This window comes from Thamnophis elegans, chromosome 3 (genome assembly GCF_009769535.1).
Source record: "Thamnophis elegans isolate rThaEle1 chromosome 3, rThaEle1.pri, whole genome shotgun sequence".
NCBI classification, from domain to species: domain Eukaryota; kingdom Metazoa; phylum Chordata; class Lepidosauria; order Squamata; family Colubridae; genus Thamnophis; species Thamnophis elegans.
This window is the reverse complement of record NC_045543.1, coordinates 86919423-86943647: the sequence shown is the minus strand read 5'-3', so window position 1 is coordinate 86943647 and position 24225 is coordinate 86919423. Positions and strand designations below refer to the sequence as shown.

The following is a 24225-nucleotide window of genomic DNA, read 5'->3' as shown; positions in this document are numbered from 1 at the left end:
AGATCAGATGAACAATCAGAATCACTTAAGTACAACTTCTCTTCAGACCTTCTGACTTAATGCATGGAGTTTAGAAAAAGGGCTCTGTGTACGATCCAATTCTTAACATTTCCCTCATAAAGAACTTCTGGTGTTTCTATTGTCCCTGGCAGTCTTTGATTAAAATTGGGAATTTAGAAGCTGGAAGGGATATTGAAACAAGGGACTATTTGCTTTTTTCTGTAGAATAGGTCAACACAAGTTCCATGCTGGGAATTGCCTGAAAAATAGGATGACTCAGCAAGTTCAGTCAACCCTTATAAAATGAAGCATTTTGTGACTAAGCATTTCTACAGGACATGAGCCATAAGGGATGTCTTCTTGATTGCTCTCTCATAAGTCATGACATTTCTTTGATATATGGTGAGAATATAGTACTATGTGCCACAATTGCAAAGAAACATATAAGTAGTGCACAAAAAATATTGACCTGATGTTTAGAGAAATTAGAGCACTGTTGAATGTAAATCTAGAGATGTCACCAAGGATTGCATTATTGTTGGTGGTGGGAAAATGGGACGTAAATGAAACAAAAAAGGAATTGATTGTAAATTTGATAATGGCAGCTAGATTAGTGATGGTTAAATATTGAGGATGAAATTGGGATATTCAAATAAATGAGTGGTATAATGAAATTTACAGTATGGCAACAAATAATAAATTACCAAGGGATGATTAAAGTAAATAATTATAATGAAATATGGAGGGATTTTATAAAATCATTTTTGGTGGAAGGCAAATGGAATAAATCTATTCAAGAATATATGTTGTTTTGGAGGGTATAAGGGCACAATTGGAATATATTGTATATCTAAGACATATAAGGGGGGAGGTCTCCAAAAATATGTGGTTTTTTCCCCCTTTTTCTTTTGTCTTTTTTATATTCAGTTGTATATGTACTGTTTGTATTATTTGTGTTTTAAGAAAAAAAGAAAAGAAAAGAAACACATAAGTAGATTTCTGTGGTAGCAGTACTTATTATTATTATAACAATGATCACGACATCACCAAAATGGTACATGTGACTAACAACAACCCAGCAAGATTTATTTTTCTGTAGTTTCCATTCATGTTACTCTGGTAATGTGTGAACAAGACCCGATTATAGTCCTTCCAAATAGAAATGTTACCAGGAAACACATATTAACATGGAAAGGCAATATATCCTTGATTCAGGAGGCAGCCTTTTCTGTCATGGTTCCTGCCCCCTGGAACTTCATTTCCACAGAGATCAGACTTATTTTGGCCTTTTGTAAGGCCTTAGAAACTGGGTTTTGTTGTTGAGCCAGGGGCTGGAGGTGTGTTGTCGAGCCTGTATTACAGCTGTATTCATTTTTGTTTGGGTTTTCTTTAGCCTTGGCTGCTGTATATTGTTTAGGATTTGGTTGTCTTGTTTTCATCTTGTTATTAAGTATTACTAACATGAGCCAAGTGTCATGTTTTTGACATAGGCAGCCATGTAAATTAAAAAAATGCAGGTGCTTCTCTCTTAACAACTCTAATTGGGACCAGCAAATCCATTGCTAAGTGAAATAGACATGAAGCAAATTATCACATGACCACACTGACTTATTATGATGGCAGTTCAGGCAGTCCCAGAGGCACTTGTGAAGTGAACCACTCTGGGACATTAAGAATGTTATCAAGTGACCACAACTTGTGGTCCACTATTCCTACAGATGTGCTGTCTGCAATTCCTTTAAAGTTTTTGGGATATTGTTTAAGTAATACCAAATGCTATTATCACACAAGTTAAAAAAGGTCTGGATATTATTTTTCTTGAGTGCCATTAGGATGGTTGAGAACACCTCTTGTTTTTTGTTTTTTTAATAATACCACTGGAAAAGGGGGGAAACACTGCACAATTCTTTGAAGCAAGATTGTTTCCTTGTCTTTCCTCCCCCGCTTTCTTTACCTCACTATATAGGAATCATGAGGGGAAAGGCCATAGTAATGAAATGAAATTAAATGACATAATCATCAATGTCAGTGATTCAAGAAAAAAGGGAACTGTAGGAAGAACTTTTAATAAGGGAAGAAAAGAAACAGAATTACATTTTGGCAAGGCTGTAGAGGGGAATGGTGAGAGCTTCATGAGAACACATTTAATTTAAAAAAAGGTCTTTGAAAGGAAAAGGTAAATAGTTTTTGAGCAAAGACCACAGGGGCATGTTTTAAGTGTTTTTGTTTCTCTCTTGTTCTGTCTATAGCTTGCTAATGGAAGTTTACGGTGGTCAAGGTGGGTCAAATATTATTTGTCGTTATCAGCTAGCCTTCATTTTATGGGCCATAGCGTATGTGAAAGAGAATTATAATGGTGTACCACAGAGTGCCAGATATACCTGTGCTTTCATAATTATGGCTGAGACTCTGTGGATAAAATAGTTCTGTTTCCCATTGTATTAAAGCGAAACGCTTTCTGGCAGCTATAAAAGAAAGACAGATGATTGTATTGATTGGTTGTTCATCCAGAGGGAAATCCGGGATCTCTTTCTTTCGAACATTTGTTTGGATTGATCTCTGTCATATTACAAGAAAAATATTTGCTTACAGTGCCACTCACAATCACTATTTCTGCAGAATAATTAGATATATACATAGGCAACAGTAAAAATATTGGGCTTTCTGTCTGGATGGTCTCTTGTGACGAGCCGATGGACAGAGAATGGAAGCAGTTAGCTTCCTCCTATAATTGGGGCATACCAGGGGTTGTGACACTATATATATATATATATATATATATATATATATATATATATATATGTGTGTGTGTGTGTGTGTGTGTGTGTGTGTGTGTGTGTGTGTGTGTGTGTGTGTGTGTGTCCCCGTCCCCCTAGTGAATGCTTGCCATGGATTTTCAACTTTATGATGGCACCATTGCAGAAAAACAACTGCTTTTTGGGTAAACATTGTTTCCAAGGAAATAGACCTAAAATTGGATTTTGGAACATCAGTTAAAGTTCTATATTAATTAAAAATGTTGATTAGGGAACTTTGTTATAAAGGAACAATAATGGGTGGCAACAATGTTTGGCATAAGATAATGGGAAAATGCAGGCCCTTTTCCAGTTAAAGAAATTGTGCCACATGATGTCTTTTAACAAGCCTATTTATTGTTGGGGATGACTGTTGAAGTCAACCGAATTTGAAGTCTAGCCTATTTAGGATTTAAAACAGTGATGCTTCCATGCACATTAATCTGCATCCATCTGCTGATGGATTTTTCCTTCTTTTGCTGATGACTCGATCTCTCTAACAAGCACTGAATACAGCCAATTCCACCTTTAATCTCCTCTCAAGTTTGGGTGTAGTTTCAGCTGAGAGAGTGATTGCTCCAAGGTCAGTTGCTCAGTGAATGTCTGTATAGCTGGCTTAATGGGGCACTGATTCTTTAAATAAGCCCTGAACATAATATATTTGTTAGAATCTTTGAAACTAAAATAATAACTAGCAGATTTATGGCCTTTGAATAGCAACTATAAATTTTGGGGACATATGGGAGACACTCAGTTATTCTCCACTATTTTATAAGGAAAATGCTTAAAAGAATATTCTAGCTGATGCAGGATCATCATATTCTCTTATGTTTATTCATATAAATCAAGTTTAATCTTAGTTAGTCAAATGGGATGGATCCAAGTTTGTGCTTTCTTTAAATACTGCATTTTATAAGACTGGCCACTCACACATGTACTCTGATGAGTCTACTCATTGCCATAGTATTACTGGCATAGTATTAAGAATCATGAATATTATGCATGCACATACATAAATCCATTTTGTGGCACATGCATACACATTTGCACAGATGCTACATGAAATGTAATATATGAATATATCTAGTAGGGATACCCAACTCACTTGGGTTAATCTGGCATTTGGCCTCTTCTTCCTTAGAATCAATTAAATTTTGAGAATATTGGAAATTACATTTGTGAAAAGAAAGATACCATATTTTCATCTGGCAACAGTTCTTGAATAACAGTAAGTGTACACACAAAAACTGTTTCCTTTAAAGAAGACTTATGGATCAACTTGTTTAATATTCTTCATCTTTCCAGCAGGTTAAATTTGTTGTTGATAATAATAATAATAATAATAATAATAATAATAATAATAATAATAATATAAACTTCATAAATCACTGGCATAAAGTGATTTACTTTGAAATTATCCTATTAAATGTCCAATTTAAAAACTGTTCTATGGATTCAGTAGACATATTATATCTGGAACAGACTTCATTGATGTTACCAAACATTGTTGAGTATGTATCCACAATTTAAAGGAGGGCATTTAAACTCTGCAAAGTTTATTTTTTTATTATTCTGCTTTATTATCTTTTTAAATGTAAAGCTGTTTTACAGTCTGGAGTAAAAAATACAACCTGTTCTACCTTATCCAAAGCATATTTGGATGATTGACTGCAAGATGTGATGGTTCCCGATTAATGAGTTTAATAACCAACTTTGTGTTTATATAGTGTTGTATTTATCAGATATTTATGGTTAAGTTTTATTTTGGAAAACTTTCTTTAAAAATGAAGACCAGAAAATCCTATGCCATTTCAGAAAACCCTGTGCCATTTCTTTTCAGCACATTGGCATTTTATCATTCGATATTCCAGTTGAAGGCACTCCAGCTTCCTCTTTTATTCTTGTGATCATTTTCTGAGTGTGAGAAATAAATGTCAAGCTTGAGCTTGCTTGAATTTCTAAAGTAGCACATTAGATGTTTGTGGTGTTTCAGTTTCTTAGGACTTTAGCCATTCTGTGTCTCATTAAAAGTACTGTCTCAAGGGAACCTCCTAAAGTATCTATCCAAAATCAAAGATCTTTGTCCGAATGCAAAATTTAATGCATGTATAGAGTAAATATTGGATTTCATGGCAATCATTCCTGGTATAAAATTGGAACATTCTCTTCTCTTCTTGCAAATGATGTAGCTGCTGAAAGTTACCTTTAAATGCAGAATGAGGGAAAGAAAGCTTCTGATGGCAACAAATATACAGCTTCATTCTGCCTTCTGCACTTTTTCTCAATCCATTTTCCCTTTGTATGATCATTGGCCATAAAGAATTGGGTACAGTCACCATCCAACAGGAAGACTGCTCTTGGCACACATGTGCAGGCTGTTCTCTTTATTGTCTGGCTTTCATCATAGACTCACATTTCCTACCTGTCACCACAAGGGGTATCCGGGACACATCATGAACGGGAAGCTTCAGTAACCAAACTGTACAGGGCAGCCTAGCAGTTTAGCTCCGAGTGATTCTGTGAAATTAGAGATCCGTGCAGCAGAATCCTCTCTGGGGATTGCTGCTGTTAGGAGAAAAAGAGCAGATCTTGTGAGCTGTGTGTGTGGCTGCCTGTGTATGAAAGAGAGAAAAGACGCAGAGTGCATCTGACTGAACCATTTGGCTACTGGGAAGCCCTAAAACACACACACAGAGGGAGAGAGAGACAGAGAGAGAGATAAGGGAGAAAGGAAAACAGAGAAAGCCGGAGCACAACTGAAGTGCAGAGCAGCTGTGTTTGTCTCCCGATACTCTTGACACTTTGGGGTGCCTCATTCAAGGAGATCATGGATTCTTTTACTGAAATATTCTTCAGGCTGTTGTTTCTGGTCCCTCTCCATCCTTGGAATATATTAGCAGCCGGAGAGATCTGTGAGTATTACCAATGGATATTAAACTTAGATCAGACTTTTCTGCAAAACTTAGGACTTATTGTAATGAAATCTGGACTTTAGAAAGGGAGTTTTCTGAATAAATCAAGGCAACTGCAATCGGAACTGAGAATAGATGGGATGAAAAGATTTCAGATGATGGAAATGTGTCATGTCCTTGTGTTTTTCATTTACTGATTTGACCAGACTCTGATAAGAGCAGTTTAGGGTATGATAGCCTCTAGAGAATTCACATTTCACTATTATAACTGCATGCTGTGCTGTATTACTTTCCCTCCTGCCCCCACCCCACCCTGACCGGTCTTTTATTCTCTCCCACTCCCCACCTGTCCTTTTAAATGTTTACTATAGAGCAGCACAATATTTAGCAAGGAGTTAAGTCTTTCCTGGGAGACTGCTGGCATACTGATATTCTCTGCTGCATCAGCTTTGCATTTAGCAATGTGCAGTTTTATGGACAAGGAAGCTTTTCTTGAGTGAAGGAAGAGAAACTCTCTCTATCGTAAAACAGCACAGCCAATGCAAAGGACAAGATTTTTGGGGATGTTCATTGATTAGGGAGAGAGTAATGTTCATGTGTGACCAGGCAATAGAAGGTTAGTGGCAGTATGAAAATGGTGTTCTTCCTTTCATTTTTGAAAAGACAATAATTTGTAAAGAAAAGCTATGTGTAATTCTTGAACTTAAGAGAGTCACTAACTTAGTAATTGGTATTTCTTGTAGATATGGGATAAATAGGTCCCAAACCTGACTCAGACCAAATTTTATGTACAAAATATATTATAGGAAAATGTTTGATAGCAACTCATTTTTCTATACATGATGACTGATCTTATTAAATGCCTCAGTTAATAAAAAGCTTAAATTTGCATTAAACAGCTTAACTGATGTTCCAGTCCATGTATTCAGATTTTCAGTTCATTGATGGAAGTTTGTGTGATGAGGAGACTAGGGAAGGAAGGAAACAAGGAATAGGGACTTGAGTTAGGAGAACTGTGAGTAGAAAAGATCCATCAATAACACAGTCACACCATTGAAAAGAAAGCTGCCAAGAACAATGAAGAAATAGATCAGGAGGAAAGTGGAATGATTTCACTGGATTACATGCTTTAAAGACTGAAGTACAATCATTAAATAGCCCATTCTCTGCAGTGGAGAACTGCCTGCGTGTGTTTCTGTCTCTCTCTGAGTGTGTGTCTATGTGTCTGTATGTCATTCATTCATGTTACTTCATTTGACATTCAAGTGAACGGAACAAGTTTTTTCTGTCAACTCCCTGCTGCAGTGTATCTATATGCAGTTTATAAATTTAACATTGTTCCATTTTTTTATGTCATGATTTCATCCCTTTGTCAGAAGAATATTGAACCTGAATTGCACTATTTGGTAGATGCCTCTTCAATCTATAGCAAAATAGGACTTAAGGAACTATAACAGAGCAGCGAAGCACTAGAGGTCACTCTTACAATTTAGGAAGCAGGGCTGGGAGTAAATTATAGCAAACATCTTTTTGTTCTCCACAGAATTATGATGAATAAAAACATCAAAAATCACTGCAGTTATTATTGCCTTTACACCATGACACATTTTTGAATTATACATCTCTTAGGGGCTATAAAGGCATTCTTTTTTGTTCCGTAGTTAATTTGGTGAGAACCAATAATTAAAATACCTTGGCAATCTAATGAATTCTGTAGCCATTTTGAGATGTTACAGATGATGAATATGAAATCCAAAGATCTTGCAGAATTTAAAATAGTTTGCAATATTGATATAAACCAATTTATGTACGTTTTCAGCTCTATCCAAAAAAGCACAGCATACCATTACCTTGATTATATGTCTGATTTTTAATGATATTAGTTTTTATTCAGATTTAGTCACTCTTACCCACTAATATTGATGGGACATAAGATACTAGTTGCTAACTTATCCAATTGACTTCAGTGAGACTGATTCCTATTTAAATTAAAATGGACTCATTCCAAATTTTAAACATGTTTTCCTAAAATTTCAATTATGCATTGGTTTTACATACTTAATTTCATATCATATGATTAAAAGTGGATTCGTCCCATTGATCAAATTTGTCAGGAAATTTTGTTTATTAGTGTATCACTATTTTTTATCATTTTGCCTTGAGTAGGAGTCTGCATACATTAATCTAGTGCCTATACAGTGACATCAGTAGACACTAACAGTATCATTCCAAATGTTTGCATATGTTTATACTCTTATTTCAATCATCTTATGAAAATATAAGCTTCACTGTACACAGTAATGTTTCCTACAGAGTCAATAAGCATAAGGTCTCATAAAATTAGGATATAGTTTTTCTTACCAGTTCTTATAGTTCTTACTTACCTTTTCACATAAATGCATATGTGAAAGTATCTAAATGGTGACAATTAAACCCTAAAGCTTTCAAGTTCAACCTATTTCCTTAGTTGTTCTAATTTTATTTTCCCGTTGGGGATTCTAATGCTAGACCTTCAAATCCTATTTAACCTTTTCCATAATCTCAATCCTTGCTTGGGACAGTATCTGTGAGAAATTAAAGCTCTCTCAAGAGATGACTTATACATTACTCAATCAATATACAGTAACTGTATTTTGCTATTTACAGAGCTGACTATATGAGTCAGAGATAAAAACTTCTAAAATTCTGATTCAAGTTATTTGAAACAAGCAAGCCTTATCAGTTGAACAATTTAGCGGAATTCATACATTATTACTTTTCCTTCTAGATGAGTATTGTTATATGTTTTCCATAGATGCAATTGATTTCCCTTGGGAATTTATCATTCTGAACAGTGCAGACAATTCAAAGCTGTCTCTTCCTAAAGAATTAAAACTTCTGAAGCAACTGGAAGATCTATGCAGCCATAGATATAAAACAATGAAACAGCATCCCAAAGCATTAAAGGACAACTGAAATCTTTAAAAGTATACAGATACTGTATGTTTTAAATATTGGTTTTGTTGTTTAAACTTCTTGACTATTTTGAAGATAGTTCTATGACTAGTAACATTTTCCTAATCAACTGTCAGGATGGAGATTTCACAATTTTGTCTATACGACACTACCTTTCAAAGAGGTGATACAGAAATAATAATTAAACTTTGGGATAAAGTCCTAAAAATAAGTTCTCAAAACATTTTGTTTGTTTCAGCAAAAGAAAACTTTTGATGTTAAGAACATTTTCAAACTTTAAATCTTCACGTCAACAAATCTAATTGAAGCTAGCTAACCAGTCACCATTAGTACCATTTTGTAGGAAAGGTATTTGGGCTTGCTGTTAATTGTGGCATGGAGATTTTGAAGAAGAAAATTAATTTAATAGCAGTAAAATGTAATGCAATCCTGCATATAGGTGCTCAGAAGTAATCCCTGTTAAATTCAATGGGATTGATTCAAGTGGATTTAAGCTTCCTCCTGGACTTTTTGTTGTTTCAGTACAACATAAAAGGTCTTAGAAGATTTTAGTAGATGATAACTGATATTCTGACAACACAGTTCCTATATGCATCTACATAGAAGAAAGTTTAATGACTGTCAACTAACTGAGTACAGAGTTCCAGCTACAGCATAGGAGCAAATCCTATTAAGCTCACTAAGAGTTTAGACTGTATGCTGAAAAGTTTTTTATGCTCAATTGCCTTTAATCCTATAAATATCTACAGAGCTGCAGCAATGAAATTATATGAGTATCATTTCACAATCTGATAAAGACTAGTATTAAATTATATGAGGATTCATCATACTCTTTCCAGGAAGTTAGCTTCTTCTGGAAGAGAAAGGTCATATAATATTTTCTATACCTTGACAGCTGGTATTAAAAAAATAGAATTATCATGACTGTGTATCAGTTTACAAACTACTTTCACTACTCTCACTTCATCTGGCCTGAAATAATTCTATTTGTACAAATAAAATCAACTCAATTTATTACTGATTAAGCAATTATTATGACAGCTTTATTATTAATAGATGATTTGTATGCTTCAGAACATATAATTAGAATCAAACAAAAAAGCAGAAATTAAAAAAAATCTTTAATCTAAAGTCACCTCTAAGAAACACTATGGAAGAAGGGAGAGATAATCAATAGAGGAAAAGAATGGAGAAGGTAAGGAATTAACCTAAATTAATATGAACTTTAATTTGTTTGAAGAAAGAGGTAACAAATCATTGTAGTTTTTATGATGTACTGGGACTACATTACCCAGTATTCACTGCTAGTGATTTCAGTTGCACCATATTAGTGGAGTATGTCAGATAGCAGAAGGGAATTTAGAAAGTGCTTCATAGAAAGGAATGAAAAAAATAATATCATTACTATTGTCCCAAAGGTGTTTTTCAAAAGGCAACTTGGCTTTCTGTGCTTTTTTCTCTTGATATTTTGCTTCTTATCCAAAAAGCATATTTAGTTCAGAAGATGTTTCTTGGAGGAAAATGAAATATCTTCAAGAGAAAAATACAAAAAGTCCAGTTGCCTTTTGAAAAAGCACCTCAGGACAACCATGACCTGGATGATTGAGAATCTCCATAGACATCGTTACTATCACTAATCAAACATAGGGCAAGAAGATAATATCAGGGGGGGAAAGTGTTATTAAAGGTTAGCAATCATAGAAGATTAAAAAGAAGGAATAAAGGCTTAGCTTAATATAATATGGATTGACTGCTCTTCTTTAACCTATAAATCAAGAGAGGAATTTACAACAAATGATTCTGACTATAATGGTTATAATACTTGCAATCTAAAACCTTATTCTACTTTTAATTACAATTATTGATATTATCACTTCATACATTATATTCAAGAGGCAGAAGTTATGATATTAGAGGTGAAACTCTTAAAGGAATCTCATGATCCTAATTGCCATGTCCATTGCACTTCTCCCCATCCCCTCTGTGTATAGGCACTTGTGTATCTTAAGCATTTATCTTCTATTTATTTATCTTGAAAGTGTGAAAATGATCTATCTATCTATCTATCTATCTATCTATCTATCTATCTATCTATCTATCTATCTACCTACCTACCTACCTACCTACCTACCTACCTACCTACCTATCTATCTATCTATCTATCTATCTATCTATCATCTATCTATCTATCATCTATCTATCATCCATCCATCCATCCATCCATCCATCCATCCATCCATCTATCTATCTATCTATCTATCTATCTATCTATCTATCTATCTATCTATCATCTCCCCCCCCCCCTTGGGATTATAATAAATTTACATTTTTAGAATAATCTGGAATCTTAAAAACAGAAAATATTCTTATTAATTTATATTTCCTATTTCTAAACCAACCATCTCCCTCAGATATCTATGATAATAAGAATAAATAGTTTCAGCCACAATTCTGTTAATGCTGTTGTTGATTTCATTAATGCATCCATTGCTCAATCAGTAATAAATTAGCTACTAGATAATTGCACAATATTATCTATGCTTCAGAGTATAACATCAAATGAGCCTGAAAGAAAAGAAATTCTGAATTTATAAACAAAGTAAGAAGAATATTTTTGGGTCTCCTATATCTTGTTTCTGTCTACTAAAGTGTTGTTTTATGTTATGAGTATGAGTGCATTAATTTCTGTTTGCAAGCATCCCTCAGATTGTAGCATACTTTTAATTTGGGGAATATAATATTTATCATAGATTTAAACAGCCTGTTTCTGGTCTTGCATATGTGGCCATCCTGGATCCACTATTTGTGATAAGGCTGGCCAAATTAATACACATATGTATAAGAACATAAGAAAAACCCAGCTGCAAGGCAAAGGACCCACAGAGTCTAATCTACAACAGGAATATCCAATTTGGCAACTTTAAGACCTGTGGATTTCAACTCCCAGAATTCTCCAGCCAGCTGTTCCCAGGCTTTAAAGATGCCAAGGCTGAATATTCCTGGTCCAGAATTCTTCATTACACTGTAGCCAAAATAGACAAGTAGAGGTTTTTTCTTTCTCTTTTGATAACTTGCACTACCCATTTCCAAACTTTTCAAACGTTCTGTAGTGAGAAATGTGTTCTTGAAAAAGTATTTTTTGAAATGTGTTTTGAAAGGAAAATGGGTTTAATACACATACTCAAAATTACAAATTATTCTTAGAATGGGGTGGACTGCAATTATGAATGAACGTATGTGAGTGAATTATAAACCACATTCCATATTGGAAAATTGATATATCTAACAAAGAAAGGAGGAGAGTCAATTTGTAAATTACCAAGAAAATGTGCTCTGTAAATAATAATTCTATAGACTCCACTGGAGTCTGATTTACATAAAAGCAGGAGGACGTTCAAAGGACTATATATTGCTGCTAGTGAATTTTCCTTCTCTTTCCTAATGAAAAAGAAACATAGACTAAAGTGTACAATGATACTGTTGATATTTCAGTTAATGAATACCTTCAGTGCAATAATTTGAAAGGTGACTAAAACTTATATAATATGACATTTTAAGTAATGTTAAATTAATAACTACACAATTATGAATTAAGTGTCATATCCATAACAGTCCATCATGGGAGTTATCTGAAATTTTTGAATCACAAGAGATTAAAAAGTAGTAGTTTATCCAACTGGTAAGTAGATCTAATAATTACTTTTTTGACTAATCATATCTTACTACTTTGTATAGTTCAGGAATAAGATATGGTGCATTTCTAACTGCTTAAAAGCTTGTTTGTTTATTGCAATTAAAACTTTAACATGTGGTTTTGGGAAATAATTTCATAGATATGGTAGGTGAACAGATACTAAAGGTTAGCTTTAGTAGTTAGTATTTGTTCTGAGTACAGTATATTCTTTACTTTTGGACATGATAATAGACATAGAATTAAGAGAATGAAAAATTTTCATGAGGCTTTCAATATTATAATTGTTTTAACTTTTAGTACATAAGTTTCACTGGCTTGTAATTGCCTTGATAAATTTGCTAAAACTGTACCAAAAGACTGCTCTGTGCAACCATTGTAAACATCACAACTTTCTAAGAGTCCTAGGTTATTACTCAGGCTTATCTCTTCAATCATTCTACTACACAGTATTTGGGAAAAAATAGACCCATCTTCTTCCAAACCACATTTCATGTTTTGCAAAACTAGCAAGAAGATGATCAGCAAATTAAAAATATTAGATCATTGAACAGATCACATTCTGGCAAGGTAAAAATAATTGTTTTCAAAAATATTTGAAACATAATTGTTTCTTTAAAATTAGACATCAGTTCAAGCTGTCATTCACATGTAACAAGCTCATAACTATAACTTCATCAGACCATTGTTTCTTGTGTAAAATATTTTATTCAATTTTCACATTCCATTTGCAATCATTTATATACAGGGTATTTACTATAAGAAAAGAAAAAAAAAAAAAAGAAAAAAGGGAATAAAACGAACAAGTAAAAAGGAAACACAACTCATCATTCACAACCCCACCTAACCCTTGCATCCTCCATACACCCCATCTACCCCCTCCAACTTTCCTTTCTCCCTCTAACACTCCCCTCCTACTTCCCTTTCCCCTCAAACCTTCCTTCTCCCCTTACTCCCCAGACACCCTCCTTACATTCCCCTTACTCCTTACATTCCCCTTACTCCTTCCTTACTCCTCCCTCTTCCTTCCCTCTACCTCCCTCCTTGGTGTATGCCTTTATTCGAGTGTTGTTTGATCTGATAAAAGTAAAATGAACCAAGGAAAATAATAATAATAATAATAATAATAATAATAAAAAAAGGACCACCGTATATAAATACATTCTTGTTCTTATTAAGACTATGTTAACACCCCCCCACCCCACCCCCCACAATCCCCATCCCTAATCCTCCCGACTTCCCAGGGCCCACACCTGGCACTACCTTCTATCTAAAATATCTTGTATACATATGGATTAAAAAAATAAAAGTAATATATCAAAAAAAAAAAAAGAAAAGCAGAGAAAGAAAAAAAAAGGAAAAAAAAGAAAAGAGAAAAGAGAAAAAAGAAAAAAAGAAACCACTCTTTGTGTTGATCTCAGCCCCCCATCTTTATCTATGCTTAAATAGTATAAATCATTCTATCTATATTTTATTCTCATCTCTTACTTCTTTGCTATTTACCCCGACCTTCTGTAGGCTCTCCCGTTCCCTTCCTAAACCTCATGATCCTTTCCAATAAGATTTAAGCAGCGTGATTCATGCCATATATTCAAATATAACTTTACAGACAAGTAATCAAACTTTCCCTTCTAGTAAAATTTAAACAGCGTAAATGATCTTTCTTTACCCCTTTTTCAAACAGTAATTCAAAATAATCTAACCAGATTTCCCCTTCTTAGTAAAGTTAAGCAGCGTAGATCAGATATTACTTTACGCAGGAATCAATTTCTATCTTAAGATAATTCCAACCGACTTCCCCTTCTAATAGGATTTAAATAACTTAGTTCATTCCACATGTATTTTACCCTCATCCCCCACTTGTCTGATATTTACCACTATCAAATTTATACTACCATTTGTTTAAAATATAACTCAGAGCGATTTGTAGCATGAATCATTCCACATATTCCAATAATACTTTCAGCAAGAATCAGTTAACCTTCTATTTTAAGGTAGTCGCTTCTAACAAAGTTTAAACAACATAAATCATTCCGCATTCTTTTTACAGTTATCTTAAAATAATCCCAAGCGGCTTCCTGTTCTAATAAGCTTTAAACAACGTAAATTTTGCCCTCTTCCCTTGCTTGTCTGATATTTACCACAAATAACGTAGTTCATTCCACATGCATTTTACCCTCATCTCTTGCTTGTCTAATATTTACCACTATCAAATTTATACTAACGTTTATTTGAAAAGTAACTCAGAACTATTACAACCAACTTTCCCTTCAAATAAAAGTTAAATAGCATGGATCATATTCAAATAATACTTTCAGCAAGAGTCAGTTAACCTTCTATTTTAAAATAGTCCCATCTAACAAAGTTTAAACAACATAGATCATTCCGCATTCTTTTAACCACTATCAAATTTATGCTAACGTTACTTTAGAATCTAGCTCAGAGTAGTTTCACCCAGCTTTCCCTTCTGATAAAAATTAGTCCACTTTTTCTACCGGAGAGAGGTCTCAAACCCCCATTCAGTCCTCAACTTTAGGAAGTCTTTTGAAGTATCTAAATTCTCGATCTGCGTTCTTCTGCTTCTCCGAGGGAGGAGGGGCTGCCAGACCATTGTTTCTTGATTTGATTCCTGTAAATACTATCTGTTGGTAAGTCAGGAGTCAATAAATATGAACTATGAAACATATTCTTTTTATAACAGCATCTACAAAACATACAACCAAACAATGTAAAAGGTCTTCTAAGTGTATTTTTGCAGGGCATTTATGAGGATCATTAGCATCAAAAGACTTGGGCAAGACTTGGAGAGTGAAATCCCACCTTTCTATAGTCAAAAGAAGTAGACCTTGGATTGACCATCATTTTGAAGCCAGTGGCCATTCCCATAGACTCCCCTGCTCTGTAGTTAGCCTGTCAGCCAATCTTATAGCTCCAGCTAGTCTCTTTCAGTAAGTATAATAAATAAAACTAAGAACAAAAGTGAAAACAAGGTGAGAACTGACTATTTCCTTCCACTACTTTCATTCTACTGATGAGAACAGTTGATTTTTTTCTGAGACATCAAAGGAAGGCAGAACCACCATTTTACTAAAGGAAAGAGCCTATTTGAACTTTCCTAATTATCCTATCATCATCTCAACAGCCTTTTAATGTCCCTTTTACTCTCTCTTAGAAAATTAAAATAATTGCAATCACTTGTTTACACATAAGTCTAACCCTTCTTTACTATTTACTGTGCATTATATAAACTCAGTTTTTGTTTAAGAGCTTAATCAATGCAAAATTGTTTAAGAGCAACTTTAGGATGCTGGGGGTCCATTTGATCTGAAGTGGCAAGACTCCTTATAGGTTTATGACTAATTTAAAATCTTGCCATCAATCCCCATCCACAAATGATACTCGGAGGAACTAGGGTTATCTTTTCACATAGTACCTTAATTGTAGGGGTAGGTATTACATTGCATGCCTCCTCAGAGGGCCAGATCAACAATATTTTATTTAACAATAGCATTATATAAAACAAATATAGGATACAAATGGGATTTCTTTAATAATATACATTCTTTCTTTAACAAAATACTATTGCTGCATGTGTCAGGGTTCCAAGTAACACCCATAAGGAAAGAAGACTCTGAGGCTTGAGTTTCCTCAAAGTTCCATTTTAATAGAGATGTCATATTTGCACATCTGGGAAAACCCAAATCTGAAAGCGTCCAGGTTTTCCCCACCAAAATGAAAGTTCAAGTCCCTGCCCAGCACCTACAACTACATCACATGGTCCAATCAGGCACCATCCCAACTGGAGATGCCTCCCAGTCACACCACTGCAGGAGCAGGGCAAGATGTCCTTGACTCTCTGAGAAAGGAATGATATTTTGAAATATATCACCCATAGTCCATATAATTCTCCCTCCCATTTCCCCACAGCATTAAATGTGGAAAGTCTGAAGGGCCAATGCAAAAGATGGCTTTCAGGCCTGACAGCATGATCTCTAAAAGGATCAATGCTCAATTTGTTACAAAGTTGAGCAGTTCTTTCCTTCCCTTTCCCCTTGTCACCAGCTATCTTTCCTCCCTTACTTTTCTCATCCCTCCAGCTTCCTTATAAAGAAATGGCCAAATAGACCCTAATTGTAATTCTACTAGGGTAGCAGACTCTTATTTAATCACCATTGCCACAAGATTTCACTTGTTTCATATCACAGGACACCTGATGATAAAAGCCATTATAAAATAATGAGCAATACTGGGGGGGGGGGAGTCTTTGTAATTTTCTCTGTCTCTGTTTATATAACAATTTCAATGTGAGTGTCAAGAAATGGTCAGTTTGTAATTGTGGTGGCATTCCACATATATTTATGAGAAAATGAACTCCTGTGTATTGTTAATGTTGTCCGCCGACTAAAGGAATGGTAACATTGGACAAGTTTCTTCATTATGGAAAGTGGGGGGGGATATAAAGCATGTTCTTGAAAACAGAACTTTCTCTGAACAGTGGCAATAAGCACAAGTACTAACAAAGCCCATTGAAATGATTGATGTTTAATATATTTTTCTTAGGATTTTATGGACATTTTTGGATCTAGGAAGACTGCAGAATGCTGAGAGAAGATCATGCAATAAAGACAGAATAAAGACATGTCCCTTAGATTCATATTCAGTGGTGGGATCCTCCCGGTTTACACCCGGTTCGGTTATTGCTGCCTGTGTATGCACAGTTTGAAAAAATCTTCACTTCCGGGTTTCTTTGGAGGAGTAACACAGCTGATTCACATGGCAATTTGCTCTGCCATGTGAATCAGCTGAGAAGTTAAAGGTAGGAAAATAGTGTTTGTGGGCCCAACTGATCATCGGAGCGACAGGTTCGCCCGAACTGATCCAAAGTGGTAGAATCCCACCCCTATTCATATTGGTTAAAACCTGCAAAACCACATCCCATACACAATATTTTGAATCATCCATTTTGAAACCATTCCTAGACCAAAAGTTCTTTCACCAGATTGAATGAACAAACTGGTGGGGGGCAGGGAATAAGATTTTTCCATATCTCACATTAATGCTTAAACTATTGTAAACTTGTAATTCTTTCTTTTTTTCTCTGTTTCATAGGTTATACCTATGCTTTTACGCTGAGGCACATGGCAACATTAATCAATAGTTTCTTTTTTCTCTCCGGCTGGCTGCCTGGAATCAAATGTTTAAGAAGGACAGGATGAAAATGGTCATCTGTGAATTGAAGCATTCTATTCTGAATCTCTGATAAGGCAGAGATTATCTTGATGCAATTAGGTTTTTTTTTCTCTCCCTAAACCTTTTCTATATTCAGTGCTTAATGGCAGTGTAATAGCAAATGTGTCATATGGGTTGAAGTCCTGACATTTTTCCAGCTAGCAAATTGTTACAATCACTAGAGCTTTCTTCAGTTATCTACGGAGGGATTTCTATCTAATTTTAAAGAGGAAAGATTTTGAAGAGCAGCTGCCTTCTCTTTAGTGATCCTCTTGTGCTTTATAGAAATTGTAGGATAGTTACTTTCTTCATAAAACTTACATTCCACCACAACCATGTCGGAAACTATCACATTTCAGTATTTTAACAGATAAAGATGATGGCCAATCTGAAGCAGACTGTGATGTTTCCATTTGCACATTTAAATTTGTGTCCATATTTTTGAGGAGAATCCTGTAATCACTGTTGCTTCAGAGAGTAAATTATGGACATTTCGTATTGTCAAAGAGCGGAAGAAAAGTAGATTGTAGGCAACTGGTTATGGCATGATAAAATTTAATAAATCTTCATAGGAAGTTTTTTTTAAGAGTTTGTTCTTATTAGTTGGTACAATATTTTTTCTTGAAAATAGCCAATTAGGTCAAGCATTTCTTTAGGTTACATTGTGAATATAATAAATGACTTTAAAAAACCTTTTCAGAGAATAAAACAGGAAATATTTGTACTGGAGCATTCAAAATAACAGAATAGCAATTTTGGAAGGGACCTTGAAGGTCTTCTAGTCCATCCCCTGCTGAAGCATGAAACCCTATCCCAGACATGTCAAACACGCAGCCCATGGGCTGGATCCATCCCATAATAAACCCAAAGTTGTCCCATGGGGCCATTCCAGAGACGATAAGGGTTTGGCCCATGACACCCCGGCCCACTCTGAATATGCCCACCCAGTTGGCCACGATGACCAGGCCATTCCCACTTCAGCCAGATAAGTTAAAAAATAAAAATAAGCCAGGTCCTTCATTTCACTGAAAACACCACTTACTGCATAACAACAGACAAATTGGGGATATAGGCAGGGCATTGTGCATTCCTGACCTTAAGAAATGTCCAGGGACCCACACCTATGCTGTGCTAAATTATATGGATCAATCGTCTTAGCTCCTAAACTTTCCTAAATTCTAAATTTTGACTAAGGGAAAAAGAGCTAGAGTATGATATATTAGGGTCTGAGTGGACACACCAAATTCAGTTCTTCCAGAAATGAAGTAACTGCCTGATACCTTAGCCACTTCATATTATTTAAGGTAGTGGGAATTTTATCATCTTTTTGGGGGGAATATTTTCAATACTTTGAATAGTTTTTAAATGTTCAGTTTGAATTTTGTGAAAAATCTTAGTCAGAATTAAGTGTCATCAAAATTATGCTGTTTATTTACAGCATGGATGCTGGAGCAGATGAATTATATATGCAAAAACAGAAGTACATTATTTATTAACTAGATAAATACGGCGTGGATGATACCTTTGTTGTCGTATGTTTGTAAAATGTATTATGGGAAAAAATCCCATGTGTGGGTAAATTCTACAGAAAGAATTAATCAGCCACATTTTTGAAAGCCATTTTCTGACTATAGGAAGGTGGTAGTCACTCTGTACCTTATAAATGTTCCCTGTTTTTTTTTAAAAAAAAGATATCTTTGCTTTCTCCTGGTGATGCTAGATGAGATGTTAATTGCATAAAATAAGCATGCTATTTTAAGGAGCTGTAGGGAAGAAGAATGATTAAATTTATTTTCTTCTATAACAGAGCTGATAACATTGTCTTGTGTTGCTCCTACTTTCATTTTTTGAAAAGGTCTCATTAGTATTACAGGCTTATTTGTTATATGCTGGGGTGGTGCAAAGATTTGAATTGGAGATACAATTACAAGGTGATTGGATTGAATCTCTGAATCAAATTGATTTTCCAAACTTAATCAATGATTTAGAAAGGCTTTTCAGCATATGCCAAAGCTGTTTCCCTCCCTCCCTCCCTCTCTCTCCCTCTCTCTCTCTCTCTCTCTCATCAGTTCAGCAACTTGAATTGAATTAATCTGATTCAATGATTTGGAATCAAACTGATCTCTGAACCAAATTGAATTAAGATTCAATCAACAATTGAAATTAGATTAACACCCATCATCCATCACTATTTACATTAATAAAACTCTTGGCATTAATGTGGACTTTACCAGCCTACAAGGCTTAAACTGTCTTGGGAGAACAGGCTAAGAGTGCTAATACATTGTTAGGAAAGATGGTTTAATGGTGGCAAGACCACATGGTTTGAGGTCCTGGAAAATTGAGCACATGGGAGAGGGAGGGAGGGAGAGACAGAGATATATGTTCCTGTGTAAGGGGAGGTATCCTGATTGGTTATCAGACTCCCATGGGGCCATTTAGAAATAATTTTGTAAGTTGTCTTGAGTCCCAGGCTTGGTTGAATCTGGGTGATGATGTAATGAAGAGGGTTTGGGGCAATTTCTATATTAAGGTTGAGGGCTAATTGTACCTTTGTTGACTCTTGGGTGAGGGCATTTGCTTATGAATAGACCTAGCCATCTCTTTATCTCTTAAGAGCTGACATCTGCTGTGGGTTATTTAGGAGGGGGGGTATTAAGAGTGAGTCTCCATACTGTCTTAAAAAACATGTTTCTCCATTTCTCATCCAGGGAAATATAATATTTTGCATTTTTAATATTTCCTAGAATATTTAATTTTGCTAAGAGAAGGATGGGTGCTAACTTTCTGCAACGTGATAGTTATATGCCCGCTCAGATAAATGATACCATGAAATCAGCAGCCACTTCTCTTTCTGTAAAGACTATCCTTTTTGTTTGCAATAGGTATGTAGGAGTGCTGCTTATGTCAATGAAAGCTCAGAGAAATTGGATGCAATAGTGTGTTTGCTAGTTTGGATGTCTCTTGGCTAATTTATTCATTCTTATGTACATAAATACTGCAACAAAAAAATAAAATAAAAAACGTCTTTTTTCTTCTTCTATATTTGGAACATTATTTCGAAGGTATGGTCACAGCTGAATTGTACTCTCATTTTTTCAGCTGTTATTGTGTATCTGTAGTTGTGTTAAGCTCTATGAAGGAAAATCAAAAGTCTAGTGAGAATATTAAGTAATTTTGTTAGCAAGCATATATTTAATTTTGTGTACTTTGTGTGCAGTAGCCGTAGATGTCCAAATGTATATAGCTCCTGACAAATCTGCAGAGTGATTTTTTGAGTAAAATCAATTTGCTGTGTTATCAAGCATTATGGCATTGCAAGATCTGTGATTTAGAAACTATAGCCTAGAGACATATGTGACAATGAAAAAGCTGTAAAAACAGTAATCAAACATGTCCGGATTATAGCATCTGTGGGATATTTTAGTACTGCCCCAAACAATTTATTCTTCCAAAGCAATTCTATTTATAATTCCCAAGATTCTGCCTGGTTGCAAATTTTATGAAAGTTAAAGAAAACTTTAAAAAAATATCTATTTTATAAAAATCCACTGCATATTTAATTAGGGAACTTTATACAAGTTTATTTAAATTATTATGATTGGTCACATAGTCAGCCAGATGTTTATAGTGGAGTTCACATTTTTAGGATCTGGGATAAGCAGATGTTTGATGAGGTTAAAGATATTGTTTGTAGGAAGTGAGCTGTTCCAAGTAAAGTTGCCCTTCACAATTGACTGGCAGCGATTTTATCAATGCTGATAGTGTCTAAGTGATTCAAGTGTTCACTATCCAGACTTTTCTTTTTGTCTCTCTTATAGACAGTTGTTAAATCTGGGATGTAGCAAGTGCTTATCTGTTTGAATTTTAAATCCCAGAGCATTTTAGCATCTTCATTTTTTTTATCACTTTGACTGTTTTGTAGTACCTTCAGTTCTTGCTTGCAGGCAAATTATATTTCCTGAAGATCTTCCAATGCACCATTGTTGCTATTTTGTCATCCTGTCGTTTGTAGTCAATCTGTGCAATCTTCTTGCAGGTGCTAACTAGATGGTCCACTGTTTGTTCAGGCATTTGCTGCCATTTCATTTCTCGCTTTGTATGCATTTGTTCTTAAGAGTTGCTGCTGTGTAGAATTAACCTTCTCTTTCTTCACGTTTCCTGTTCTAAACAAACACCAAATCTTTTCACCTGCTTGGTTTGCTAGGCTTTTTAAAAAAAGGTATACTGGCCATGTATATACTTCATGGTATATTAGCTCCAGTCTTCTTCATTTTCATCTTCTTCACTATCCATCAAATATTCTTCCAATGTCACCTTTCTTCTTCTTCTTCTTCTTCTTCTTCTTCTTCTTCTTCTTCTTCTTCTTCTTCTTCTTCTTCTTCTTCTTCTTCTTCTTCTTCTTCTTCTTCTTCTTCTTCTTCTTCTTCTTCTTCTTCTTCTGCTTCTGCTTCTGCTTCTGCTTCTGCTTCTGCTTCTGCTTCTTCTGCTTCTTCTGCTTCTTCTGCTTCTTCTGCTTCTTCTGCTTCTTCTTCTGCTTCTGCTTCTGCTTCTGCTTCTTCTGCTTCTGCTTCTTCTGCTTCTTCTTCTTCTTCTTGGTATACATGTAATATTCCAATATTTTCCTTGGTAAGTAGAGTTTGTCAATGTTTCTGCATGTATGAAGGGTCATTGCATTATTTTTCTGGTCTCCCTATTCAGGGTTTTTAGTTTTGCTTGAATCCAGTCCAGTATTCCAGGTGTGTATCTAATGACTGTAAAGTCCTCGGACTTACGACTGACAGCTCGGCAACAGCCAGGCACGCCGCAGCCAATCAGGCGTGACCTGCGGTTGCCGGGCTGTCAGACGCGCAGCTATTGGCTCCCTGTCTGACAGCTCAGTATAAATAGCTGTCAGACAGGGAGGGGGTGCCGGTCTACTGCTGTTGTTTCGCATTGCCTGTTAATAAACGTTTGGTTGACTTACCTTTACCTCAGATGCCTCCCGCCTGGTTCTTACCGAGAAGTTAACACTGGCGACGAGCTGGTGGGATCACGGGCTCTGAGTTCAACCTACAGGGCAAGCAAACAATTATTAGGCACCCCGCTTTACCGGGAAATATTTTTCGTGCCTCGCTACGCCTCAATGGCATATCGCCATGGCTGGAATGCCCCCTTTCGCTGCCTTCGGGGCGCCTGACGAATCCTGGGCCGCTTTCTTGGAGCAGTTCAAATGTTTTTTAATCGCAAACAACCGGCAGGGGTATTCACAGGCCAGAAAGTGCGGGTTCTTCCTGACTGCCTGTGGGCCTGAAATGTTTGCGATGGCTCGCTCCTTCGCGGCCCCGTGGCCTGTCTACGATTTGACGTGGGACAAGCTGATGGCGGGGCTCAAGGCTCATTACGCCCCAACGCCTTCCAAAATTACGCGCCGGTTCGCCTTCCGCCGGTGTGTCCAGAAGACAGCTGACTCGAACCAGTTCCTCCAGGCGCTATGGGTCGCCGCTTTACAATGCGACTTTCCTGACCTGGAGGACAATCTGACCGAGCAGTTCGTCTGCGGACTAAAGGACATTTTCCTCAGGTAGCGCCCCCTCGCAAAAACAGACATCACGCTGACGATAGCCATCAAAGAGGCACGGGCTGCAGAGCTCGCGGAGCTGTCAACCATGGAGATGGCCTGCTACCTGCCTCCAGTGCCTGCTCTGCCGCCAGTGCCTACTCTGCCTGCACCAACCCCTCCGCCTCCGCCACCTCCTTCACCTTCGACCTGCCTCATTGACGAACTGGTTCTCTTGCCTGACCCGTTCTGTGAAGACCAGGTTGATCACCTGAGGGCCATTCCCCGGCGTCCTCAGCCTGTTTAAGGCTGCGCTGCTGCGGCAGCCGCTGCCTGCCTTAGTTGCAGAGGCAACCACGCCTGGGCGTCCTGCCCCTTCAAGACCTCCGTGTGCCGCCGCTGCGGCAAAAAAGACCACCTGGCACAGGTCTGCCCGGCCACCCTGCCACCTCCAGCGCAAGCCGACCAGCCTCTTCCTATCTACGGTGCTCCTGCGCCGCCCAGAAACCAGCAGCCCACCGCCAGCAAGCCCACCGCGATGACTGCTACGCCCTGGTGGAAGACATCCCTCCCGTGGGATTGGGGACGGTCCTGAGCCATGTTCTGCCCAATGGCTCAGAAGCCCCCATTGCTTTTTACTCCTGGACACTTTCCTCGGCCGAGAGGAACTACAGCCAGATCGACAAGGAGGCTCTGGCTGCTGTGTCCGGGGTTAAAAAGTTCCACGATTACCTCTACGGTCGGCACTTTACCCTCTACACTGACTATAAGCATCTCCTTGGGCTTTTGGCCCCCCCATTCTGTCTCCCAGGATGACCCATTGGACGGAGTTCCTTGCTGCGTATTCCTACGCGCTGTGCTACCATCCGGGCAAGCAACTAGGGCATGCCGATGCCCTTAGCTGCCGCCCTCTCCCCTGATCAGACCCCCAGCCGGTCCCTTGCCTCTCTCTCCTCTCCATCGCTGAGCTGGACCTCCCCCTCACTGCCTCTGACTTGGCCGCCCACTCGCAAGCTGACCCTGTCCTCTCGCAGGTCATGGCATGGGTCCTGAGGGGCTGGCCTACAAGGGGCGTCCCTTCTGACTGCTGCCCTTTTAAAACTC

The 24225-nt window shown here is 36.8% G+C and overlaps 1 protein-coding gene across 1 annotated transcript in view; it reads left to right on the top strand.

The window, feature by feature from the left end:
- The first annotated feature begins 5622 nt into the window (after positions 1-5622).
- The window catches only part of LOC116506124 (contactin-associated protein-like 4), a 282199-nt gene continuing 263596 nt past the window's right edge, over positions 5623-24225 (top strand). Inside the window, exon 1 of the mRNA XM_032213774.1 lies at positions 5623-5707. Within this exon, the coding sequence (XP_032069665.1) occupies positions 5623-5707 (85 nt within the window). The remainder of the gene's footprint in view (positions 5708-24225) is intronic.